At 42.6% G+C, this 27,788-nt stretch overlaps 1 protein-coding gene across 15 annotated transcripts in view; it reads right to left on the minus strand.

Annotated features, from left to right (window-relative positions):
• RBFOX2 (RNA binding fox-1 homolog 2) overlaps positions 1-27,788 on the minus strand; it is a 170,118-nt gene that overhangs the window by 109,508 nt on the left and 32,822 nt on the right. For 8 of the 15 annotated variants that reach the window (XR_014951890.1, XM_085568694.1, XM_085568717.1 and 5 more), the window contains exon 2: positions 25,600-25,650. The exons of 2 other annotated variants lie outside the window; for them this stretch is intronic. Coding sequence is in view for 12 of the 13 variants with exons in the window: in XM_085568694.1 (XP_085424820.1) it covers positions 25,600-25,650 (51 nt within the window). In the remaining variant the exon portion in view is untranslated. Of the gene's footprint in view, positions 1-765; positions 1,039-4,146; positions 7,155-15,822; positions 16,024-25,599; positions 25,651-27,788 lie in introns of those variants that run through there. 5 more of the 15 variants (XM_085568703.1, XM_021554078.4, XM_085568711.1 and 2 more) reach the window with 5 other exon arrangements.

Raw genomic sequence — 27,788 nt, forward strand, 5'->3', positions numbered from 1 at the left:
ACCTCTCTCAGCAGTGCCCACGCCACCTTTCACACGCAGCACCTGCGCTCTCCCTCCTGTCAGAGCTTTGGGTGATGGCTGATGTTCATTAGCCATGCCTACCAAACAGGTTCCAGACAAAGACCTAGAGGCACAGCTAGACTTCCCCAGCAAGAGTTGCCCCAGGCTTCATACCAGAACAGAGCAGGGAGACAGTTTTCCCTGGATAGCCACTTGTTATGCTGCTATCAAATGCATGCCATAATGTCCATACTTTTCACTGGCTGTAGCTACCTCTCATGAAAAAAGACCGAACAAATAATAGAAAGACCTGGCATGAGGAAGAGCTCATTGCTAAGACTCAAGTTTGGCAGTGGAGTTGGGTTTCCAATCCCTTGGTGGTAAAGCTGATGAGCTCGGAGCCTAGAGGGAAAAATTATTCCAGTGAATGCAAAGAGAGACTTTTAAGTGACAAAAAGGCAAGTAAAAGACGGGTCAGGAAGAAAAGCAACCAAAAAAAAATTCAAAATGAGCTTGGCAAGCTTACTAGCACTATTCTTGCTATATGGTAATTAGTGGGTCTAGGTAGGATCTTCACTTTCACAGGGCTGTAGAGAAAGAAATAATTTCTCACTGCAATAGGCAGTCAGCCCTATGACAAACACTCAGCATGTACTCTGTACACGGCTGCAAGAAATGAGGAAATTATCCATACCCACTATAAACAGAGCAATGAATCCACTGCTTTCCTACCAGAAGCCTAGCAACAGCATGGACCTCCCTTACCTTGGTCCCTCCTGCCTTTGATAGTTTCAGCTGTCTTTGAGCACAGGAGAAGGATGATTGATAAATTGCTTCATAAGGCTGCTGCCCCTTCATTTCAACCTTTCTTGTAACAAGAGACCTCCAACAAGGCAACATTCATACATGCAACTCTCAGAACACATCATGCTCTTTAGAAAATACTTGGAATGAAATGACTCTAGATTATATCTTATGACTCACAGTACACAAAGATTCATCTGCTCATAAATGAAAAAACTCGGCCTTTCTTATCCAGTAAAAGGTTTCATGCTTTTCCCACCTTCAAACCACTCTGCTCCTGGCTGTCACCAGCACACCTGCCCCCGTGTTGTCACTCCTGACGGCCCTCAGCACAAAGACCCTCTTGCCTTCACAGCCCAAATTACTCATGTCCCATTTAGAGAAATGATGACTAGGAGCTCTCTTCAGCAATTCAAGAGCTCAGACAGCTGTACACAAACGGGGACAAGTGTGAGAAGAGACAAAACTAGAGTTAGATGGTCCCCCACAGACAAAACACTTGGCTGCAAAAACAGAACTATATGCCTCCTATACATAAGGCAAATACCCACTCTGAGTTGCAACACTGACAATACACTCAAAACGGTTTGCAACATCAGAGAGACTATCACACCATCTCTGCCTCAGAAAGACTTTATACAACTGCATCCTACACAATGAAAGTGTTAAGATAAATAGTCTCTCTTGATATTTAATGGCACAGATAGTCTGCTGCCTTCACTTTGCTCACAATGCCAAGCATTAGGTCATCACAACAGATATTTTAAGTTTCCTATTCTCTAGCTCTCCACAGCCCACAATCTCCTGCAGTCTACAAGGCTCTCAAATATTTAAGAGTATCCTGCAACAAGTTTCACCCGAGGGAATACAGTTCAGCAAGCAGGAATGTTAGACTGAACCAAGGCTACACCACCACTTAATTCCAGAGACAGCACTGTAATCAGGGACTGTGATGTTGCAGGTAGCCTGTATGTCTGGGTATAGTATCCACATCACACCACAGCTGCAGAGGAAGGTGCATTCTCCTTTTTATTTTACTGTTTGTCAAACCTAACAGCACTCAATATTGCACAACCTCTTCAAAGAAGATAATTCTGTAACATGCACCCCTGGAGGGTGGGGGGCTGGGGGAGAAACATTATGGTTGCTGTGGGAGTCTTAATTCTGGATTTCAGAACTTGCATATTTAAACCTCAAATTTAACATTGCATTAATGTAGCTTCATGCATTGAATTAAGGAATGACTCAGTACAAATCTCCATGCATCTACTGAAGTCCTGACATTCCAAGGACAAGAGGCACAGAACAAAAAAAAAAAAAAAAAGATAGCACAGGAAAACAAGAAGAGAATGAGAGACAGAGGGGAACCTGTGAGCAGGGAAGCAAGAAACTGGCACAGCCAAGGCACAACAAACCCCACACCAAACCAGATCTGTCAGTTGAGGCTCCTTCTTATTACCGCTAAAGGTTATGTAGCCTGCCAGGATAAAAAGAGCTTAAAGCAGAAATACAAACAGGCACAGAGGAAAAGGTCCCTGAAAGGTCCAAGGAGGAGATTCCCCAAAAGTAATAGTGTAACCTGTACTGAGAAGGGAAAGATCATCTCTAGATAGTAAAAACTCACTAATTTTTTTAATTATCATGGCAGAGTGCCCAGATGGTGACTTTAAAACCCCTTCAGCTATTGAAGCATTTAATACTTATTTCTCTACTTCTCTGAAGTTTAACTGCAATGCAAACACAGTGGTGGTGCTGCCTGAAGTTCAGGGTGCAGGCAGAAGCAGCAGCCAATGGGGTTCATCCATTGGCAAGCAACCCAGAGTTCAACCCTCTTTTAAGAATCCAGGTCAGTGCTTCATGTTTTGGGCCAAAGCTGGTCTTTAGGCAGGCTAACACCTCTATTTTATACTAGAGTGCTCACACACCCCTCAGCACAGGAGGTGAAACAGCAGGGCAGCTCTCCTCTGCTCCCACACTCATCCTCCCCATTTCAGCAGAGTAAGGAACATCTCCATTGTTCATTCCTTATCTAAGATCAGCAGCAGCAGTGGCTGAATTAATTCTCCTCTCACCCCACCCACCAAACCAAGCACAAATCTTAGCTGAGCCATGGGTCCTGCCCAGTCTTTCTCCCGAAAAACCAGCACCCCAAGTGGGGGTCCCACACACCAGGCTGTGCAAGGGCTGAGTGCAGAAGGTGGACATGCCTGCCAGCAGGACCTGCTGGACGAAACCAGGCAAGTGTGCATACCCCTGTGAAGAATCAGGTTACCCTGCAACAAAGATAGTGTGTGTATGTGCAAAGGAGGGAAAGGAGGGAAGTCAAATCCTTCTGCCTGGGTTCCAAGGCTTGCTTTGTTGCTAAAATAAACCAGTGTTTGTTCCTGGGAGTGATGTGAAGCTGGACTCAAAGCAGCCAGAGGCAGAGAGAACCCTCTCATTCTGAATTACAAACAAGGGTTTTTTTACAAAAAAAACCAAAAAACAACCACCAAAAAAAAAAAAAAAATTGTGACCCAACTATTCTTTACCTCACATATCTGGATAAGGAAACCCAAGGGCAAACTGCTGATCTCAAGGGTGCCCAGGAGCAGACAAAACTATGCGTTGATGACTGAGCAGTCTAAAAGCTGACTGCTCCAGTGGAAATTCCAGTCCTTGCTCAAAGGCTGAAAATATATGTCTTTGTATAAGCTTTTACTTCGCTTGCTGGATCTATACAACACTTTACACATGTTGTTTTTTTTCTCCTGACATTTTCCATACTCCACCAGAAACCTGAGTAACTGTGCAACTTCTGGAAAAACAAGCTTGCATCCAGCTTTTCTCGAAAGAGCTTCTCTCCCCCATCCTCAAAGTCCCAAACTGCAAAACTATCTAACCCCTTCCTGCTCCTCTCCTAGTCTTCAGAGACTTACAGATCCCTTTCAGCAGCACTCTTCCACTACATGGGATGTCTCTCAGTAACACCAAAAAATCCCATAAAGCAGAGGCACATGGGAACAGCTTTATGCATGAAAAAATTTATATCTATACACACAGGTCTCTCAGCTGGCAGACAGTGAGTAGCATTATACCAAAAATTTTGTCTCCAAGGCACCTGCCCAAAACTGTTCTCTCCAGAGGCACTTAGAACCACAGGAAAAGCCTGCATGATACCCAGTTAATAGTACTTGCTCGAAATATTATTTTTTTTTAAAGGGAAAACTAGCCCACAGTGAGTAGAGGCTGCACAGAGCTAAGCCCAACAGTGAAGGCCGCTCACGTTAATGCAGAGTCCTTCAGCTTTCCATTCCTTATATGTGCAAAGTGTGCAAGCCCTCACACACGCTTCCTACTCACCCAGAGGTACATCATGTTAGCCTGGGTCCTTCAAACCCAGCAGTGAGATGATCCGGCAACACAAGAGGCACTTCAGTAAGACTGACGAGGCTGAGGTTGGTCGAGGGTGTTTTTTGTTTTTTTTTTTCTTAAAGGAAAAAAAATCCGAACGGCTCAGTTTGAGGCTTAGAAAGCGTCTCGCCTCCTCCACCCCCCTCCTCCAGCTCTGGCTGCTCTGCGCTCTTCTCTCGCACTTAATCTCTCCCTGGGAGTTCCCAGCCCCGTGTGTCTGTACTGGCGTGCACAGCACACACTCTGCATTCGCCTCCAGGGAATTTCTCTCTGTCATTCTGCTTCTAAAAACACAATCTCGGCCTCACAAGATTCTTGCAATAGGCAGGGATGGGTGGGGTTAGTAATAAATGCAGCCCGGCTCCCAGTGCTGGAGAGCGCTTACTTTAGAGAAGGGAACTGTAGCTGTGAATGAAGCAGAGAGAAACTTTGTCCTCCAAGGTCATTGGGGGTGAGGACCCATTCCCATTCCCTCCCACCCACTAATTGCTCGTCTGGGAATCATCCGCAGATGCAGGAGCCACGCAGGGTGCCATAGGCAGGTTCTCCTCATCCTCATCTACCCCCTTAGTCACACCCCAAATTCGGTTACAATTCAGGAGCTGTATTTAATCATTAACCACTGACAGGCATCAAGGACCCTAACTACGGGGATCCTGAAGCTAAGGAGAAAATTGGTGTGTGCTAGCCCTGGAGCTCCCTCAGGAAGAACCACTGTCGGCGTGAGCTGGGGAAAAGAAGCGACACAGATAAAGGGGTTAATCTGCTTTCGCAGGTGGCTCCACACGAGCGTTTTACAGCCTTGCATACTGCTGGAGGGAAAGCAGCAGCTGGCTCCGGTTCCTCAGAGTGTATCGGGTTCCCACTTGCCTGGAGGCAGCTTTCCCCCAAGTCTGACTGGGGCAAGCGCCCTTGCAGCCTTGCGCTCCCAGCCTGCTCCAATTTCAGGACTGCAAAGCTCTGCTGGTGGGGCGGCAGCCGCAGGAAAGGCACGCTGAGTGGAAGACACTCGTCCCAGATCCCTCGACAAGCACCAGCAAGCCCTTCCCCGCACGAGCAAATCCTCGACCCATCCCCCGTGCGCAATGCCACAGGATGAGTGTCACCTCGCATCTCATTAATCAGTTAAACCGCTCTTCCAAACTAGGAAAACGGGTTTCTCGCCCCCTTCCCTTCCCGCCTCGAAATGAAGAATTTACTTCCCTTGCCGGGCTCCAAATGCTAAGTTAAATATGGTCTCATCTCAAACGGAGGGGGAAAAAAAAAAGTGTTTTCATTGAGGTACTGGTCTCCTTGGAAATGAGTTTTGAAGAAATATTTTTATCTCAGCTAAAGATATAGAAATGGTGCTATTCCACATATCACCTCTGCTTCCTCTACTTACAGATTACTTAAATGCAATCCAGGGGGCTTGGAGCAAAGCACATGTCAGGCTCCACACGAGGCCCTGTCTACATGGGGTGACAAATAGATGGGTCTCTTGTCACAGCCAGCACAGACACCCGAGATGTCCTCCGCACTCCCCAGGCTCCCCCTGCCTTCAGCAAGCCAGACACTCCAGGGCACACCTGTTCCAGGAACAGGCCTGAGCATGTGGGATGCCGATGGGCTCCAAGGAAATAAATACATGACTGTCACTGCAGTCCCACATAGAAGCCTGGAGAAAAAGCTTATTCCCATTACCAGGATACAGCAGTCATAGATATCCACTGGTTAAAGACAAGCAAGGTGGCACTCGACTTTCTAGCCCAGAAAACCCAAGCCCTGCTGCTTTGGGAAGGAGCAAGAGCTCCTCCAGAAAGCTGGGACTGCACAGGGTTGTTCCATTATGGCATCACTCACGTCTCCCATCTGCTCTCACCTTTTTGCACAATGGGTCAGGTTGAGAGGGTGAAAAGTAATGTTCCTAAAAATCACTTACTGCACTAAAGCTTATGCCCCACAGTCTCCAAAGAGTGAGGCATGTGATCCACAAACCTGTTCTCAAAGGCTCTGAGAGGAGCGAAACAGCAGCAACGCTGACATTTGCATCACGATTAGACACTTGTGTTAACATCTCTGAAGCAGGGTCACACCAGCAGCAGCGACTAGTTCAGCCTGCCTGCAGATTGAAGCAGACATTTCTGCACCAGATAACCTTGGTAGCATTTTCAAGGTTTTCTTCTGATCCAGAACCACAATTCAAAAATGCTCCTATGGTCATTTAAATGAAAGCTGAGATTCCTTGTGTGCAGGGGAAAAAGTAATAAGACACATGGACCAGGTAAGCAAATCCAAATAAATCCTAGTTCATATGAATTGCTATAAAAGACTTGAAAAGGATGAGTCTTAAAACTAAGCTGAAGAGTTAGTAAAAACTTCCCTAATTAAAAACATAGGAAAAGAAAAGAAAAAGAAAAAAAAAACTTCCCCTTCCCCAAGTTCTCATCCTTCAGGTAAAGAAAATAAAAACTTTCAGAATAAGCCTATTAGTTAACTTCAATAACTGAGGCTTGTTACAAATCATCCCAGCAATTCCACATTGTGGTCACATTCAACCTCCAAATCAAAACAAGACCTGTGAACCCTCCTTGAATCATCTAAATACTACCTCAAAATTTATTTGCCACCATTGCTACAAGGCCACCACCTCTCCATGGAAGGCACACAGGAAGATTACTGAGAGCAGACTTCTGGTGATGTAATGCCTTTGTCCTGGAGCAGAAGCCCTGTTTGATGAACTGCAAGAGCAGGTTCCTCAACACCCAGTATTCTCAAGCAGTGAGAGGATTACCTGACAGGTGAGGAAATGAGATTGTGGGAGGACTCAAGAAGCAAGCACCACCATCCTGCTTCAAGAGAGCTGCTGCTGCTCAAACCAACAAGAAGAACATGAAGCCCATGGCCACGACTATCCACACTTGAAGAACTGGTAGCAGTGCCATTTTAGCCTCAGATTACAAGCAAGAAAAAGATTTGGCTTGGCTGATACAATTGGGGGGGGGGGGGGGGGGGAAGGAACAACTAGATGAGTCATTCGGTTTTCATTATGGTTTTTTTTCTGAATTTTCAACTACATTAGCTGGTATGTAAAGAGTATACATGCAAGACATTTCTTTCTGAAATTTTTCTACTAAAAGAACACGAAACATTCTCTAAGGAGCAAGAGGACAACAGTATGCCAATGCATCTTATTCCAGAAAAACAAAAAGACAGACATGAACAACACAGGCTTCTGACACAGGTAGCTAGGATCCCCTGCAAATCTTTTGCCATAATCCTAACAGTAGTTTACAGGATAAGTGTCAGTGAGCTTGTAAAGGCTGCTGTGTGTGGAAATACACATTATCTCTTAGGGATCTTTCATGTCTCAAAAAGGATTAAAAGTAGAAAGGAAAAGATGTTAAAATTAATATATACCAAGCTATGAGAAAAATGTTCAGAGCTGTAGCCTAGTGAAACATTGGTCCCTCTTCTCTGATGAGAGGCTGTTGTGTAAATTAAAGTGAAAGGGGAACAAAGCAGTCTACAAATACTTTAATGCTTGTTAGAAAAGTAAGGAAGGTCTTAGCAAGTAAAAAAAGGAGAAAGAGAAAAAAAGGAGCAAGTAACCACCTATTTAATATTGTCTAAAGGTATTTGTAAAAATAAGAGACACAGGGAGAAATTAAAAAAAAATCTACCTGTTTCTGCACCAGTATCAAAAGCTTTAATTACATACAAGAATTATTGTGACTACTCAGTTATGTGCATAAATTCAACCCAAATATACTGCTGGCATATAAGATTCAAATAAGACAAATACTTAAAAAATAATTTACAGAAAGTTCTAGCCTATTTAGGAAAGATCCGAGTGGGCAAACAGGGAATGGGCACAGCACAGTTTCAAAGAGTTGTTATCTGTTTCTAGCTGATTGTGTCTCAGAGGCATATGATTTCAAATGCTCATGGATTAACATTCTAGCAGATGAAGCTCAAGACAGGGTACGAGCTGGTGTGTCTGCTACACGCCACTGAAATCTTATTAGATAGCACACAGGATGAGTGGCTAGATGAGCACCTCTTCATAGCAGAGGGAAAATCCTAGCCAATCATCTGGAATTTCTAATGCAACACTTGCAGGAGGCATAGGGGGCTGGTGTCAAAAAACACCCTCCAGATTTCTTAGTTCAAGAAGTGTTACACTGAATATGAGTAAATCCATATTAGATTCCATCTTGACAGAAAGGAGCAATAAATAGTAAAAATATAAATTAGTGGCATCTTAGTTAAAATTATTGTGACAATTGCATCTGGATATGTGTAAGGAGAATAGAGACCAAACCAATGCACCTACATACATACCCAGCACTTGAGTGGGACCAGAGGTACAGTAGCATATTTTTCCTAGACAGACAGATTGCTTATTGGGCTTTCCTGTCACATCCCCGCACTTGAACACTTGTATATACTCTAGCAAGTGAAAAAAAAAAAGAAAAAAAAGAAAAGCTGAGAGAAGAAGATAGAAAGGAAATTAGAAAGGGAAAAAATAAAATTTACAAGGGAATCCTAGCGACAGGAGGTAAAATCCATAGTCAGAGCTGGAAGATGATAATGTGTTTCTAAAGCTTCTCAAGAAGCTTTAAAACCCCAACAACTGCAATGATCTGCTACTATGGGGAAAAAGGTAGAAACACTTCCAATGTAAAGAAAGAGCCAAAGCATTCAATACGTATTTCTGTTCTATATTTGGAGAAAAGTCAGCTGTTGCAGTCTGTGATAACAAAATGCCTTCCATTCCAGCAGTAACTAAGGAAGATGTTCCAACAGCTACCCAACAAACAGCTCTGTGGCTCTTATCTAGCTCAAGCTTGCAAACAAAAGGGATGCAACCAGATAACAAGTGGGTTTTAACTGTACTACAGCTGTGAACATATTTAAATGTGGACACGCTGCAGTCTGCTTTGAACTGCACTTGCAGCTCTAAAAAGCCCTAACTATGAGCACTAACATTAAACCTGCCATAAGGCCAAAAGTACAACTGTGATGCAATGGTAACACCAAATGCAGGTGTTTCTTGCAACAACCCATTATTATTAAAGCCTTGGTACTGCTTGCTGCATTTGGCCAGCCTCCATTATATCAGAAGACTGCATCAGGAAAGCAGCACTACCACTGAAGTCAAGAGATTGCAGCAGGTTGAAGAGGCAAATTTCACTTCAAACTGAAGGAAAGCAGCTCCTCACAGCCAAAAGCCACACTGAGTATCCACATTTTATGCAGAAGCTGGATTCAGCCCAGCGATGAAGACTCAGTCATTGTCCTACCATGGCAAACATTTCAAGAACCATCTACAAAAGGTCTGACCAGAGACTGGAACAGCAACATGCTCTACGGCACCCAGAGTGAAGTTTCTCCAATTCAGTGGCTGTTTTCCATGGCTTATCTGACTCCAGCAGAAGATCCCAGGAAGAGAATAGGGGACTCAGACCTCTGCTAGTTGTGGGTTTGGGCATGCATTGTGTCTTGGGGAGTTTTATTTGGTTTGATTGATTGATTGATTTTTATTTGGGGTTTGTTTTGGTTTTTTGAAAGAAGATTAGAGATGGGGCTGGAAGCTATCTGGGGAGAGGCACAGAAGGCAGCCTTGGGCACACATGCCATTCCTGAGGAGATAAGAGGATCTTCTTTGAGGCTGGTTGGCTCCTTTGGGTGCCACTGGAGACTACCCTGGCGGCAGAGTACTGCTCATTTGTGAGACTGCCTCTGCTCAGGATCCTGGATTATCTCTGATTATCAGAATTTCTGAGCCACAAGGTAGATTTCCTTTCAGCATCTGAAAGGACTACAGGAAGCCTCACTCTGCATTATCCTGTTTATGAAAGGAAGCAAGAATACAAAGTGCATACAATAAATCATCCAGAAAAATACCACAATTCCTCTCAGATGTTTTGCCAAGCAAATAAGCCAAACATTGGCTTATTACAAGAAAAAAACCTAACATTTTGTTATACAGCAACCCATTTCATTACTGGAAAACTTGATTCCCTATTTTCTCTTCTGCATGTATGGTGGTACAGCAATAGGCTTTGGAAAAGAGGCTCCTTATTTAAAACCAGCCTATCAGGGGCTAGTTTATTTCCCAGAAAAAACAGAAAGCCTGAAACAATAAAACACCCTGACATGCAAACAAACCCAACAATTTTTAAGGACTGTCCTGCTGCTGACTTATCACAGTAATTAAATTTAAGTCCTTAAATAAACTTCAGGAGATCTCAATTCATAGGCTTATCGTTCAAGTACATAAGGGGGAAAAAAAAGAAATGGATACCAAAAAAAGCTTTTCCAAGTTTGTTTGGGATTTTCCTCTCCTCACAACTATGCTCAAGAGCACTATTCTGGAAGGCACTACCAATTCTTCAAGAGAAAAAAGCTTAGTAACTAGGAAAGGTACTTCACTGAAAACATGTTCCCAAAAATACACTTTTAAATTAAAACCAAGAACACCCACGTGAACAAAACTAAATTGTGAAGCCAGAGAATTCAAAGTTAAACACTGAAGAGCATGCAAGCATTTAGATATAAGGAATTCTCACAGCTCCAGTTTGAGCATTCATCTGCAGAAACAAAATGACTATGCAGCCACTCCCAGGATCTAGCAAACATGAGTTGGGCAGCCAAGTGGGAATTTCGATGAATTATACCTGTCAGCCTTACTATGGTGGATCAGGAGCGAAGTCTGCAATCCTCCAATACCTTCTGAGGAGACTCTAGCAAGCTGAATATCTACAGAAGAAAAAGCTTCTCTACTGCTGCGTTGCCACCCTAGACTTGATTTTCAGGCTGTATCTTCTGCATTGTGTCACACGTGGATCTAGTCTGGCATATAGCAAATGTATTTAGGTACTTGTTAAAGGGAAACAGAGTAAGCTCCAACTCTGGTATTTAAACATATATTTTTAAAAGTTTGGATAACTAATAACAGACTTCATACCTTCATAAAGGGAAAAAAAGTTGATCTCCCTTCAGTTTTTTTCTATGCAGCAGCAGAAAGCTATCACACAGCATCAAATTTCAACACAAATCTATTTTTAGTGTCAAATCAGGAGCACAATATCCACTTGAAATGATAAAGGGCAGAAAGATTATTTGTGCCCTAGACTTGTCAGTGCTAAACAGGGTATTTCTTTGGCTGTGGATTTTGAAGAGGAAGTCATAAAAAAAAAATTCAACTCAGCTCCTACATCAACAACTCATCTCTTCCGAGTCCACAAAGGAAGCTATACCAAAGGATGAACTGATGGCATCCAATTCAAGGTGTGAGACTTCAGGTAGCAAGAAGGAAACTGCTTCCAAAACCTCATCAATCGAACTGTAGCATCATTACACCATTTTTTTTTTGTCTCTGTGTTTACCATGTCAAGTGGCTGCACTGCATCAGCAATTCATTCATGCACTGCATCAGCAATTCATCAGCACAGCAACATCCCAGAAATTAAGAAAGGCTATGAAGATGAAAGTATTGCAACAGTAGGGAAAGGGGAAGACAGGGCATAGCTGTCTTGCCTGGACCACAGGGGCATTTATGAATATGCTGAAACTTTGGTTTAAGTCTGTTGATGATAAAGGGGAATACAGATGGAGAGTAATACCATCCTGCAGAAAGGGACTCCTCCTGGCTTGTTTGTGCAAAGGAAGGTTAACAATGTTAGTGAGCTATTCAGGAAGTAATGGATACCTTCTTGCCCTGAGCAAATTCCTTTTCAATAACAGTAGTATTTTCCTAGGCAATATGACTATATCAAGGTATAATGGCTACTATATTTATCTACAGAGGCCCTGTACTGCTGGGATCTAATTTACTATGGCTTAGAAAGCAGTTTACAAATCCTGGGATAGTAAAGTTGCTAGAGAGAGGAATAAAATTCTATCCTTTATTGCTTGGGTTGAAAGCTGGTTTTTAATGTCCCTTTTTAAGGGACATAAAATGCATTCTCTTAAACTTAGAGGGACTCCAAGACTAATAAACCCTTAAAGTAAACTGTAAATACACCTATGAGAGGGAAGAAATCAGCTAGCAAGTACAACATTCTGTCCATTTTTTTATCCTTACTGTCACAGATGCCTTAATTTCTACTCTTTTCAAATAACATTCTTTCATTTGACCTTCTGAGAAGAAGAATAAGCCATGACTTTACCTAGCAGCCTTATGTACCTAATGAAGACAAAATAGCTGAATGCCTGAAATACAGCTTCAGCGTGGGAAATGGTACAAGGATTTAATCAGCAAAGAAGAAAGGAATGACTGCAGCTAATGAAGAGGTAACACCAATAAACACATAATGTCATCTCCTGAAAAACAACAAAACCAAATTGCTCAAAGACTTTGGTGGAACACAGCGTCACCCTGTGATAAGTATGGGTGGGTGGAAAGAGACCAAACACACGTGTCAGGGACTGCAGATACTTCCATTACATAACAGGAGTAAGAAAACCCAGGCAAAATTGCCATTAGCAGAACTAAAAGCAAAATATTTCAACAAGAGTATTGGCAGTTGTCAAGCCACATAAAGGAACAGCAGACTGTTCAAATGTAAAAGGCATTAATAAAGCATAAGAAAAGAGGTATAAATAGATACAAAACAGAGAAAGGTTTTGAGATGACAGAAGCGCTACCAGAAAATTTTAGTTATAGGATATAATATCCCCAGCTTCAATTCGCAATGATCAGCAAAGGTCAGTTGTCAGAAATGCAATTCTATTTCTGATCTCATTCTGAGTAAAGCACTCTTTAACCATACCTGTGCCATCACCATCTAGCTGGATTACTCTCATGGCTGCAGTAGTTTCCTCCATCTCACTGGTCCCTTGGGGAATTATGGGCATAAGACAATTTAGAAAAGTGTGTATGTGTAAAGACTAACTGCACTAACTGCACTACTGGTCTCCCATTTTATAAAAAAAAGAGAATCTGTTCTTCAAAGTCTTTTTAGTGTATATACTTAATATGGGACTTCCAAGAGGCATACAGATAGATACATACCTATGATTTAGCACATCTCACATGCAGTGAGTACTGAAAACACCCGCACTTTGTCACATGGTATGTCCCAACAAACTGGCATGTGTCAATTATTCTACTTTAATCAGGAGGGTTTTGGCTCTTTTAGGAACAGACTGGCTATAGATCTGATATTCAGCATCACTGCAGTCTGTGGGGTCACACACTGTGATCTTCAAACACCTTCAGCTCAGCTCACATTAAGGCTCATCCACCTTCCCTTCTTTCTCTGACAGGCAGCCAAGACAAATAATACAAACCAAAAAACCCCACACACCCAAACAAACAGTACTGTGAATTCCATTCTGATCAAATCCTGGCAAAATTAGACTCTTCCATTAGATATTAATTGCAACTTCCTTATTCTTCCAATCCCTTTCTAATACAGACAGACTGAATGAGTAGCAACTGACACTTGGTTTAGATGAAATGAATGGTTTGAAGTAACTATGGCTAATCAACACATGTATTTATTGTGTCCTAGGTCCTATGCAATATAGTCTCATTTTATCTGCATCCAAATTTAAGCTCTGAAGTGTAACCATGCCATCTGATAAGTATTGTAACTGCTAAACAAGCTACTCACTTGGATAACAAAGCAACAATATATTAAATTGTTCCCTGTTCCCAAATTTCCAGAAAGCAACAGTGACCAAAACAATCTTTTTTCATCCTTGTGCGACCTGAAGAATGCAGTTTCCTTTCAAATAAAGGCCCTTCTATGGTTATCTAATGGTAACGTCACTACAAAATTAATTAGAGACGCCCAGAAACCTCGAAATTCGTACACAGATAGTCAGCTGTATCCAAAGTCTAAGTCTGAAGGAAATCAAACGCTCCAAATTGTGCTTAATGTAGTTAACTTTGCCCTTTAGGTAGGATAAACCAGTAAGAACACACTGAACAGTGATTAGATTAATTCGTGAGTAAAATTCAGATGGCTGGCTCTATCTGTCTATTTCAAATTATTTCAGAGACAATCATTTTTCCCATACTCTGCTCTGCAGCAGCAGCTGCTCAAGAAAAACAGCAGTTCTCTGTCTGGGGTGAAGCTGACAGCAACTGGGGACAACACTGCTGTCAGAGTTCAGCTCCCATTTCTGAAATGCCATTCTACTGGAAATACCAAGGAACCTAAATCTGGCTACATATACCACAGGATGTAAAATATCTCCATCTCAGCTTTCAGCAGAAAGCTTAAGTCTCATGACATTTACTCCTTTGGCCCCTGTCAGTCTTCCTCCAGACCTTGCAAAGGATCAGAGCTAGCTGCCATAAATGGTTGGAAAACAAGATGTTGTTCTCCAAGCACTTGGAAATGAGCAGCACTGTTTTAGCTTAGAGAGACCATGGCAAGAAGCCAGCGTGACAGGTGCCCTAGAGATAAAGATGAGGATCAAACTGTTGCCAGTGTTAGCCACTGCTGTCCTCCTGACCTGTAAGAAAGGATAGCCCATGCTCTCCAGGTGTAGCAGGAACAATGGACCGGAAAATAAGTTTGCTGGTAGTACCTGAAGTGTCTCCTCAACAAAATCCAGCTGCAAAGGAAATTCAGTGGGTCTCATTAGATGAACACCTATTACTAAACCTTTATATAGTCTGGCAGCAAGCCACCATGGTGCTGCTGTGACATCAGAGTGAAGCTTGTTGAAATCCACAGGCATCAAGAGTTAAAAACACAGATTCCTCCTAAAACACCATAATCTATAAACCTCTTGTGTGGGCAGCAGCGGCAACTAAATCCACTGAACAACTGGCTGGCCTTTGGAAACAGAGGTGGGAAGAGACAGGTCATGGGAGACTGCCTGCCCTTACCCCCAGGTAAATAGCAGCACAGCCTCTGCTGAGGTTTTACGTTAAAATCTATGAGACAGTTCTCATCATTTTATCAACAGCCGCTGGAGACAGCAGCCTCTGACCTTTATCAGGAAAAGCACCCTTGTCCTCTAATCACAGACTTCCTGGAAAATGCAATCTAGCTGGCAATTAATACAGAATGGAATGGGGAAAAAAAGCCTCCTAACATCAAATCATCCCTGCAAGATTTTTAAAATATGTCCCCACCAAAATGCAGAATTCAAGCAGATTCTCACAACCTATTTCACTCCCACAAGCATTATTTAACAGTTTCTACTAAAAAGATTTTTCTCACCTCTCCCTCCACCAAAAAACCTGCCCCCTCCCACCCCGAGTCTTCCTTTGCAGATGTTTCCTGCAGCAGCACAGAATCTTGCTGTGAAAGCTTCAACACAGGGGTGCAGAGCGTGACCTGGGCAGAATTACATGTGCCATTTCCACTGGGAAATCTAAGAGACTTATTAAGCCAGGACAGTGCCGATTAATCTACTAATGGAATGAATCAAAAGTGTCTTCCTAGCCCCTTCCCCTTCACATCCCAAAACCTCAGGGGAGCTGAAACCATCTGGCAAATACCTGCTCTGAGCAACATTATGCTACTGCTGGAAATACCTCTCCCTTAATACTAAGAAGAATGAAACCATCTTCCATCCACCAGGTATTCTCTCAGGAGCATCTGCGTAGCTCTTTGAGGTAGGCTGCTTGCACACAGCATCCTTTCCCCAGCCAATGCAGAGCTGCTCACTCACCATGCAGGAGAAGTCAGCAGAACAGAAAGCGATCCTGTTCATTTACTCGGGGTCCCACTGAAGTGGCCAGCACAGTCACGGCGCAGAAGCAGTTACTGTACTTGGCATAAAGCACACAGGTGCAGATCCCAGCCACAGGAGGCAGAAGCACACTCTCTGCTCAGCCTGGGGAAATGCTCCTCCCGAATCCTCTCAGTCCTTTCTTCATGCAGGTAGGGTAGCAAGGATGGGTTTATGTTAATGAAAGAAAAATAATAATAATAATCTCTCTTCTAAATATGTTCATAATGGAAATCTGACCAGAGACCTTGAAGGGAAATAAAAACATCAGACCAGTCCAAGGTTCATACATAGCATACTGTGAGACAGAACGAAGGACTGACTCAGAGATGCTGAGTACCCTGCATCATTTTAGTAGTAAGCAAGCTTAGGAAGAAATAGAGCTGAGGCAGCTGTCACAAAGAAAGGGTCTTGGGCACTTTCAAGATCACACAGGAGCAGAGGAACCTCCTTACAATTTAGACATGTACCAAAAGAACACCCCAAAAAACAGAGAAAGAGCAGTCATATGGCTGTGGAATAATGTCAGTGGTAACAACTGGCTTTTGATTGTCACAAAATAACACAAATACAGGGTAGGGCAGACAAGAGGTCCTCCATGCTCAGAGAGAACACAGAGCATGTTTAGACAAATATCCATCAGGATTGCCTAACTTGTTATTACAGACTCCTAGAAACTGAAACTCTGATCCCCTAAATTGCCCTTCTACTACTTCACAACACTGAATCAGAAAATGTTGGTTTACTCTGCAATATCCAATTTAAGCTTTTCTTGATATCAATTAATCCGTCTTCAATGGACATACTAAATAATCAATCCCCATCCTCCATATTTTCTACTCTGTCCTTTTTAAAAGAAGGAACAAGCTTAGTATTTTCCTACTATGTCAGGCTCCCTGAGCCTCCTTTTCTTGTTCTTCCCTGGATACATTCCAGATTTTACCAGTGTACTTCCTGAAGTGCCTAAAAGTAGGCACAGTGCTCCGCTTGCTGTACTAAGCTGCAAAAAATCACTGTCTTCTGCAGTTTACTTGACACACCTGGAAATGCATTCCAGGTTTTCAAGATTACAAAAACCAGCACCACATACTCAGCTTGTTATCTCCTATTACCCCAGATATTTCCTTGGATATTAGTGCTTACCCAGTTAGTCTCCATTTTATATTGCATATACAGTTTCTTTTGTTAATACAGCTTGGTTTTGTTTAATTTCACATTGTTGGATTTCAGGGCATTTCTGGAATTTACTAAGACCTTTCCAACTTCTAATCCCACCTTTCAAAGCCTGCCAGCCCCTGCACATACATATGTTCAGCCACTGTTTTATTACCCTCAATTTTGATGAGCAGTGGAGAACAGCAGAACAGCCAAGCCAGACCACGTTAAGACTCCAGATCAGAAACAAACACAGAGAAAAGCATGATATAATTGGTCCACATACGGTTTTCCAATGAGGCGTTCAGCCCCTTCTTAATTTCACCTTTCATTTGTCTAGTTTATGTAAAGGTCATGTGGGACTATGTCCAAAGCCAGTAGCTTTCTCTGTCTGCCAGGCCTGCTGCCATGTCAAATGAAAAAACTAAATTGATCTGACATGATTAGCCCTTAAAAATTAGCAATGTATGTCTGCTGTTGGCTTAAGTTCTTTAGTAAAGGATCTGACCATAAGCATCTGATCTTTTTCAGCGTCTTTCCACATTCTGTAACTGCACTGACCAATTGAATTTCTTGGGATCTCCAGCAGCCTTTAAAAAAAGTCAAGATGCAAGAATAATATTTATTCACATACATGCTCTTCATTCACTTGAAAGCTGTGAGATTTCATGATGTGCGGAATACACATTGGAGAAAACCCACCACTGCAGGACAGGCTCTGTGTGCCCAGAGGAGGAGACCATCTTCCACAGCGCCCTCTGAGCAGCAGCAGTGCTGGGCAGCACCCTTCCCTCTGGAAGAAACCAGCTCGGGCCAGGAGCCTGCTCAAGCCAGGAAAACCTAGAGAGTGCCCGCTTAGGCTCCCCTCTAAAAGCAAATCTATTTTGAGCACTCCTCCTCCAACACCCCTCCTGGATGTTGCCTCTGCTTACAGATCAAAGACTTTTGTGGAAACCTTTTCCACCGTGATTCTTCAGCGAACCAAACGCCGGCACAGGTCGCACGAAGGGGCTGCCCTCTCCCCATCCCTCTAAACACAGCTTCGAGGCGGCGTGCCCGGGACGCGGGCGGGGCGGGCGGGGCGCGCTGGCCGTGCGCCGGCTGCCCTCTCCCGGCAGCCCAGCGCCAGCGCCGCCCGGCCCCGGGGCACCGCTGGCACGGCACGGCACGGCACGGCACTGAGCCCAGCCTCCCAGCTGCACGGGCTGTCCGTCAGCAACGCGCTGCAGCACCTTCGGGTACCGAGAAATAACAGCTGCACAGGTATTATTCAAGGGGTTTAAAAAAGTTACATATATAGCTATAGATAGATGTATAGCTATCTATCTGTAGATACCTATATATCTATCTATGTATATATATGTCTATCTATTTATACAGATATATATGTATATGCTGAGGACCCCAAGTCCCCGTCACCCAAGAGCTTTAAAGCCACCTCAGTTTTAAGTCAGTGATTTACGGAAGAGCTTTAACCCCATTAAAAAAAAAACCTAAAGTAAGGACTTGTTGCCACAGGATGCTGTGGATGCCAAAGGTTTAGACAGGCTCCAAAACCATTTAGAGAAATTCAATAAAGAAAAAAAAAATCTATCACAGGTGACTTTAAAAAAGAATAAAAATCTATAACCAGGAAATCCCAAAGCCACAGGATTGCTTCAAGAGCACAGCAGAGGGGAAGTATCACTGAATCTTGGCGCTGCTCCCTCTGTTTTAAGTACTTGCTATTAGACACTGTCAAAGCCACAACACTGGAAGGCAGAGGCGTTCTGTCTGACCCGGAATAGCTACTTTCATGCCCTCAATAGGGTATCATAGTTATCAACAGGCCATTTTCTCTGCACCATTTGGTTTTAGTCCTACAACTGATCCAGACTACTTCTAACACACATGCCACACTCTGGAGCAATCATTCAGAAGGGAAAATCTAAACAAGATGCTGTCCCTCTTGACAAAGGAACTGAGGGCCTTGGGAATCTCCAAGATAAGACATGGAATAACACTCATATGGTCACCATAGGAGAAAAAGTGGTCTCCTGGTACTCTCCCAAGGATGACTCAAATTTCCTCTCTTTAACCCTTAGGCAGAGATGAGAAATTGCTTGAATCAGAGGACTCAAACATGAAAGGAATTTGCATTACATCATCCAAGCCCATTTCCTGCCAACGCCTTACAACCCCAGAGCTTTGGCCAGCCTATTCATCAGCAAGGTATTTGTTACTTCCCTTGAGAAGCTGTTTATAGGTCTTAAGGAGTTTACATCGAGGAAGTCTTCCCATGTATCTGAATTAGGTGCACTCCTTAACTATTTCTCTTACAAATTTTTTCCACGTGATTACTTACTATCTTTTGTTATTGATTATGAGAAAAGCATGCACTGGGCATGGAGTTCACTGGATATGTTTCTGGAAGGTATTCAGGGCTCTGGAAGGAAAGGATTCTGTGCCTTGTATTCAGAGATTAGAAAGACAGCAGACATGAGGGAAGAAGGGAATAAATACACAGCCAGAGTGATCTATTTGCAAGACTCATGTCAACTGCAAGACATTATGCTTCCTGTATTATTTAAGAGGTTTGATGCTAGGAAATCTGCTAAACAAAGGAAATGAGATTTGGGGGAATGTGGCAAATTATTGGCCAATATAAGCACAGAAACTTGGTTCAGAGTGAAATTTCAGAAAGGTTTATAACAAGCTAAGCTATTTGGTGGTTTGTGTCTTACAACTTTTTTTAATCCCACATATTGTATCTTTCCTCCATACTATCTTAGGGATATAGTCTGCACTTGAGAAAACAAGGAACCACTTCTTCATGCTTCAAATGATCTAGCAAGTGCCTGCCTGACCAAGACAGTTCTGGATTCAGGGGAGATGCACCACCAGATTAGTCTCAGTGGATCTTGCTTTTCCAACTCATCCTTAATTGTTTAAACTTCAATCTGTAACCAACTCCTCCTTCAGTTTTTAGCTAAACATTCTGTTCACTATCTTCCTTCTCACATACCACAATTTACATTGTTTTAACCTATCTTCACTCTCTCAACACGTTTTTACCTTCTGAATGTACTGCGAGTTTTAAGTAGTGTGGGATGCAACCTGGTAAAGGACTTCTCAAGTTCCTTCCCTCCTGCAGTGTTAAATGGCTTTCCATAAGCACATCTGAACTGGCCCAAATTCTTCATAGCTTCATGAAGCAGTAACATCCCAGCAGTTCTCCCACTACACACTCTTGAACCCCTTTGTGTGCAGCGCCCCACAGATGCTTCTCACCTCCTGAGTACATTGGACATTTTTGCCCAGACTACATTCTCTGAAATGACGCCCATTCTTTTCTATGGGACACTGCAGGTAAGTCAGTAATAGAATATCCCTTCAGTCCTGTCTAGTACAGTGTGGAAACATTTCATTGCTTGCCTGAAGAGAGGCTGTAGGAGCCAGGATGCAGCAGGTTTGGCAAATTTATCCTAATCCACCTGATTTTAAACAAAAGGAAAGTGCTTAGAGCAGTTTTCCCTCATTAGCTTGATCCCATCCCAGATTTCGGATTGATTACTTTCAAGCCAAGAGGGACTCCTCAAAAATACCAAGTCTGGTCTTCTCCATTTTATGTGGAGGATCTCAGAAGCTTCCTGATCTTTGTCCTGGCTATTTACTCACAGAGTAAGGTGTTAAGACTTTATTTGAGTCTCTCTAGAACCTCTCTCTGCCCCCAAGTTTAGTGATTTGTATTAAATGCACTTTTCAAATGAAGAGTGTAAGGCAACAAACAATCAAAAGCCACACAAACCATGCTCCTTTCTAGCTCCTGAAAACTTTACCCTTCCACTGCCACCACCTCACAGGTTACAGAGCCACACCTCACAGGTTACAGAGCCACACAACATACACACTGGACGGTTTATTTTCATGGTCAGGAGGAAAACAAATCAAAAACTAAAACTTTTCAGGAAGACCACTTAGATTTGAACTTTGAGACAAGGAGTCTTAGTTACAATACTGACCAAGTAGGGCACTAGAGAGACTGTGGTTGGTGCTATCATGGTACAAAGTGAAAACAAACAAGTGACCAAACCATTTTCCCCCAGGATGACATTTTTACTTGCTTCATAGCAAGAGCATCTCAAGTCTGTTGGTACTAAATCACGAGATTTTTTGGGGGGGTGGATATCCTAATGAATGCTGGACACTAAGCTGCTAATCAATATGCCCAAATTCACACTTCATCTACATAATGGAGAAGAGGAAGATAGGTGAAGGAGTCTCAGACCACTGAGATGAGAGAGGACAGGTTTCCCCCTCTGAACTCTGTGTGGAGATCCCTGCTGTTTGCTGCCAAGAGACTGCCAATGAGCAGCAGCACCTCTGTGCAGCCAGCTCCAACAGGAAGCCCAGTGACCTGCTGTCCTGCCTCCCCATGAGCCCTCTCACACACCCTTCACATCTCAGGATGAAGGTCTTCCTTGCCAAACTCCCCACATTAGAAGGGACTAGGCAAAGAAAACAAACAGGGAGGGAAAAAAGCAACGGGGAGGCTTCCTGTTCTCACAGGCTGCCACCCCTGCTGTTCACCAGCTTGTGGCCCAGAGAAGGCAGCGCACACATCCGCCTGGAGCCTGTGATGCCCTGTCAGATATTCCAATGCAGCAAGTGAGTGAAGACCCAGGGGAAAAGGCTGACAATTTGAGAGGATTTAACAGCATTTCACCTTAAGCTTGAACTCCAAACTGAAAGGATACTGATAAAGCTGTTCCTAGCAGTTGCCATAGGCACACACTACCTTGGGCTGCAGCCTCATCTACATACAGGAGAACAACAGGTCAGGCCTAGTGAGTGCCCAGATGGAAAAACAGTCACTGAAATTAAGCTGTTGAAGGAAGTGTCACTTGTGGTAAGTAACAATGCTTCCACCACATCAGCACCAAGCCAATGGCCCTGTTTGATTTAAGAATTGTACTTAGGGAAGTACAAGCTTTTAAAAGAGGCTTGAAACCAATATCCTAACATGTTGTGATAGCCGAGGACCACTTTCCATAACAGAAGAGGTATAATAGCTCTAACATCCTGACCCAGTTCTGGTGTGTGCAATTACCTTCTGCTTCCATAAACTCTCTCTCCTCCTCTCTTCCCTTTAGTGGCAGCTAAACAAGGTGCTCTTGCTATTTTGCTTCCTGTTGGGGAACAAAATTATTCCATGCAGCTGCCAAATTCTGCCACAGATGTGCCAGTATTCAGCACTCTAACAAATCTCAGATATCATGTCTAATACACTTGGACATGAAAAGCACTAGAGCAATATAATATAGGCCTTGGCTATATACAAAATGAGCTGGCACAGTCAGCATGCAACAGCCTTCTGGAAGAAGAATACATATTCTTCATGAGTTTGTCTGTATGTAAAAGCTGTATCAGGATAGCTGTACCACTCATTTTCCATGTTGAGACCAACTCAAAGTACCTCAGAGCTGTTTGTCACAGCTTGGGAAATGAAGCAAAAAAGTCTTGGTTCACTGCATTTTAGGCAGGCGCTTGCATTACAAAAAAAGAAATACCATTTTGTTGGCAGACCTAGAGGGCTGAAAAACTGAATAGTCTCCAGGGAATAAGCTCTCCTCACCAAAAGACCTGGTTCTCATCTCAGTTAGCAACGTTACACTAATGTTCTGTCATTTTCCCTTTACCACAGGGCTTTGTCCCTGCCATCAACCTAGCTAGCTCTGGGAAAAGGAAGGGTATCCTGCCATTCCTGAATGGCCATTATGCATCCCCAGAGCAAACCTTGAATTCTGAGAACAGTCTCAGAGAGCTCTCCAGCTCCTTATAGGACTGTAACATAGATCCAGTAGTGCAACACTTTGGCAACAGAAAGCATTTTTTTAGGAAAACTTATACAATAATGATTTAGCACACATGCTCCCCAGGTCCTATGACCACAAAAAGTCCAGCAAACAACACTTTGGTAGGGCAGGGGAGGAACAAAGGGGCTTTAAAACCACCCAGGGCCTTGGGTTATCATAAAGCAATCACACAACACCAGAATTCTGAGAGAGAGAGCCTCAACATGAACCTCATCTCATTTGTTTCAGTACTGCTGCCTATGCATGGTGACAACAGAACGCTTAAATATGTGGGGAAAGATAAAAAATAAACTCTGTTCTGGAGACCTAAGTACTCCCAAATGCCCAAAGTCAGGACTTATACCAATCACACATTTCCACTGGCAGGAATTAAAACTCCAATAATCTGGAACATCTGGGTATGATTTAACCACTAGAGGGTGTAAAAACAGCACAGTGAAAGGTATGCAGCCAGCAATTAACAGCATTCAGAGCCTGAAGGAACGAAAAAGGCATTCAAACAAGTGAAGGAGGAGTAGGATGCTACATAAAGTGAAAGAAAGGGCAGAATTTGACTACTGTGGTCACAGGATGAAAAGCCCTAAAAATAAGCTTTGCTTTGTTACTTCTCCTTAAGAAAACACTGTGGAAAAAGCCACAGTAGAAGTACTTACAGTAAAGAAGTATAATGGGGAAGAGCACAATACACTGACTTACCCTCACCAGCTCAAATCCAGCTCCTAATTTGAGGAAATCCAACACAATTGCTCCTGTATCTCATAATTACTTTGTTACAGGTGGGGACCCCTCCACATATTCCCACATCACTTCCTTTCCCAGTGCAAAAAGGCAGGTGATGGATCAGCCATTGCTGATTCTCCCACACCAGCCCCAGCCCTTTTTCTGCTGCTATCAAGTTAGAGGCTGGCAATCAGATTAGCTAAAAGCCTTGAAACCTCATTAGTGAAAACCAGACCTGAATTTAAGCTGCCTCAGGGACACTAGCAAGACAGAAGGACAAATACTTATTACAGATCAAAATGTTGTAGAGAGCAGGAAGAAAAAAAAAAACAAAACAAAAAACAGGTAAAAAGTATTTTTACAAGCATTTGCTAAATGAAAACACACAAGTTAAACTGCAGCTGTTTGTCCTCCAAGAAAATTTCATAAAGCTATCTGCCATCAGTAATACATGCACACACTTGCTAGCATTCATTACTCCCTGTGCCTACCCATACAGAGCTCTCCAGGGCTGAAATGAGAATTACAGCTGAAGCTGTAATTCTCATTTCAGATCCTGGCTGTAGTACAGCTTCCCATGCCCATCTACACTGATCTAGCAACCTGCCAGCAACAGCAGTTTTGGATATTCAAATCAGAACAGAACTTATGGGATGAGAAAGAGGAAACCTGGGAAGCGGGATGCACTGGCAGGTATCAAAACACCCCTAAATGGGTAGGTAAAATGAAGCACCATAATAAGGTACAGAAGGTGCTACTAGAATGGGAAAGCCAAAAGCAGATATGAACCACTTTAATGATCTGGCTGGTTCTGCCTCACAAGCTAGCCTACCTCACTTAGCCTGGACAGAGTAGGAACACAACTCTCACAGCATCCCAGTGTGTAGCATTTATTTGTGCTAGTTAGCAGTTTAATATAACCCAGAAGACATTCTGAATAATTTCCTCCTATGAACTCATACTCACATACCAAGCACCAAAGATTTAAGCTCTTCGGTTGCTGAAGCTGCACTATGCTGCACTTCCTTCATAAAAACATCTCCCATTAAGCTGTTATTACATATACCCAGACCTCATCAAGGGATGATGAAAATCACTTTCTTTATATAGCAGTACCTGAGAGTATTAAAGAATTTGATTTTGGTTTTGTTATTTGCTCATTACTGGAATGTGCTGCATTATTGATTTTCTGTGCATATTAATTTCCTGCTACACTGGTTCATACTCTGCTTTGCAGTAGCACTGCAGAACACTGAAAAAAATTTCATTCTAAGAAGGGAGATTTAATGTGTGACAGTTGTATCTTACAACCATTAAACTTCATTTGTTCCAAAGCATCTCCTCCTTCCATTGTGAAAATTCATCAGCTGGATTTTTCTGTCTTCTGTCAGGAGGCAAGAGAATGCTTACAGATGCAGTGCACTGAACAATGTAATTTTTACTGCTGTAGGAACACATCCTGAATAAGAGCAAGGGGCAGGGGTCCTGCAGGACTTGAAAGGAATGCAAGACAAGTTCACAGATATTAGAAACAACCCAACAGGACGTGTCATTCCCTACTCCACCAGCAAAGCAGACTCTCACAAAAACTCAGTGTTGTTTTGCCCCCCAGATGCCAGAATTACAGCAATAAGTATAAAACAGGGCCAAGCATGTACTGGCACTAAACATCTACATTCATTAACACTGAGGAGATACAGTGGGAGCTTAGGACAGGGATTCTAAGCTGTGACATTTTAAAGAATCAAGAATTTCCTGAGGTGTTGGTAATGTGGATGATATTTATCCCCTTAACAGGCACCTTGCCACATACTACTGGAAGCTGTAAAAACTCAGTCAATTAATCACATATGTTTCCACAAACAATCCACAATAGAACAAAACTATGCCCCCTCCATAACATGACAGCCAGGAAACTGTCAGACAAAACACCCCTAATTGCACAGAGATGCACGGACACATATATTTACTGCAATCAGACACTTACTTGATTGTCTCTTGCTGGATATCCATGATAACCTGAAGTCAGAGGCTCGTTCTGCAAGACAAGAAAATCAAGAGTGAATGTAGGAGTTACAAGGAATAGAAAGCAAGGAAATATAGGCCTGTCTTAACTCAGCCAAAGACAAGACCCTGCATGAAATGGGGGAACAATGAGCTAAAGTATTCTGCCAACTTCCTTTTTTCCATGTAAGCCAATGCAGCTAAAATTTATTTTCAACTGTATATGCCAAATTGTGTAGACGAAAAAAAAAAAATCAAAGCCATAAAATAAGCATAAACTAATCCTACCCTCTGTAATATCAGTTACATCCTTTTAAAAAAAAATTTGATATGCAAACACATTTACTGTGATGAAAACTGAGCAAAACAATACAAAATTACAGAAGCTATTGTGCACCTCACCCAGCCTTGAAGAAATGCTTCCCTAAACATTAGCTGTAAATGTGTTGTGTTTTTTTCTTTTCAAAACAATATCAATAGTTTAATATTAACTTTAAAAGTAGTCAATGTAACTTCAAACACTCCGGTAAGCCTGTGCAATATCTCAACACTCCCAACAGGAAATCAATCCTCTAGGCCTTATTTCTTCAGCCCAGAAGAGACTCTGAGCCTACACATTTTGTCACATATTGGCAGCTCCATCGTCCTCTCTGCAGGAATACATGAACCTCCAACACTTCTTGAATTTCTCTATGAAATTCCCAGACCCATCTCTATTTTAGCAGTGCAGTGGGAATTAAGATAACATAATAATTCCTAAATGTTCATTTCTGTTTCTAAATTTATTTTTGGTTCCTCTCCCTCCAACACATCCTCTTTGCAGGGGGAAAGGGCACTCACATGCCTCAGGAGATCCGTGTCTTGGTTGATGCCTCATGCATGGATGAAAAACTAAACTAGACAAAATCTGTATCAGTTCCACCCTGGTACCCCTATGCATTCACAAACAACTCCCAGCAGAATGCTAGGAGGAGGAGGAGCAAAGGAAACAGCCACCCTCCACAATCATTTTCTAAGTGTATCTCCTGTTATGACTTGTGAGGAGGAACTCTTAAGTCAGCCCTGCACTTTCTCCAGCAGCTCTTTGAGAAGGAGAGGAGGGAGAGAGAGGCCCTGACAAAACACAGCAAAATCATCTCAAATTGTCAAAAGCAAATACATTATGGGCATGAAGCTGACTGGGATGTACAATCACTGTCAGGAAAGAGGTTTTGTTGAGATGTTTTAGGTTTTGTGCTGGGACATTTGAATGAAAGCCAGCTGTTACCAGAGAGAGGTCTACTACCATACACAGGGCATGTGGCCACTGGCACAATTTCACAGTTTGCACAAAACACAATTTAACATAACTCCTGCTGAAAAGCAAGGTGCTATTATTTCAGTGCAGAGAACAGCAATGCTATTTAAAGTTTGTATCCATCCTCCCTCTCTTCCTCTTTACCTCAAGCCTGCCCAGAGGATTCTCTGTAGAAGCCCATCAGGAACCAATCACCCTCTCCTCACACTCTCATGCTACAGTAGCATGCACAGTATGAAAGCTTCAATGACAACAAAACTTTTAGCAGCCAATTTTTGGGGATTAACCGTAATTAATTAAGCTGGGCACTGTGTGAGTACATTCTTCTCAAATACTAACAGCCAGAAAACAGGTTAAGCACAAAACTCCTCAAACTATTCAGAAACAGAAGGAAAAACACAGAAGTAAATGGAGACCCTCAACTACAGCACCACTCAAAGTTTTTGGGTTTTAACTACGAACTTAAGTAAGAACAAAAAACCACCACCATGGAAATGTACAGTTAGTCTTTTTCTCCCCCAGTGTAAGTACATTTTATAAGCACTGTGATTGTTTATCCTGCAAACTACAGTTTACCAATATATGTCTAAATACCATAAACAAGGTCAGTATCCCAGACAAGTTCCTGTGCAAGTCTCTCTCAATACCCTGAAAGCCAGAAAGATTTCTACACAGAGAATAAGGAATTAATGGACAAGTTTGCCTTACAGATTCTAAAGATATGGGCAGTGAATGCAAGCTGAAAGTTATAATAAAGAAAGGAAAACATAATTGTTATTTTCAGGATGATGTTCTTCACATAAGAAACTAATAAAGAGGGACTGTCATCACAAGGCTGTGACAGAAAAGAGACAGAAATGAACTTTGTGGGATTT

The sequence above is a fragment of the Lonchura striata genome, chromosome 1A (assembly GCF_050655825.1).
Source record: "Lonchura striata isolate lonStrDom1 chromosome 1A, ASM5065582v1, whole genome shotgun sequence".
Taxonomy (NCBI): Eukaryota; Metazoa; Chordata; class Aves; order Passeriformes; family Estrildidae; genus Lonchura; species Lonchura striata.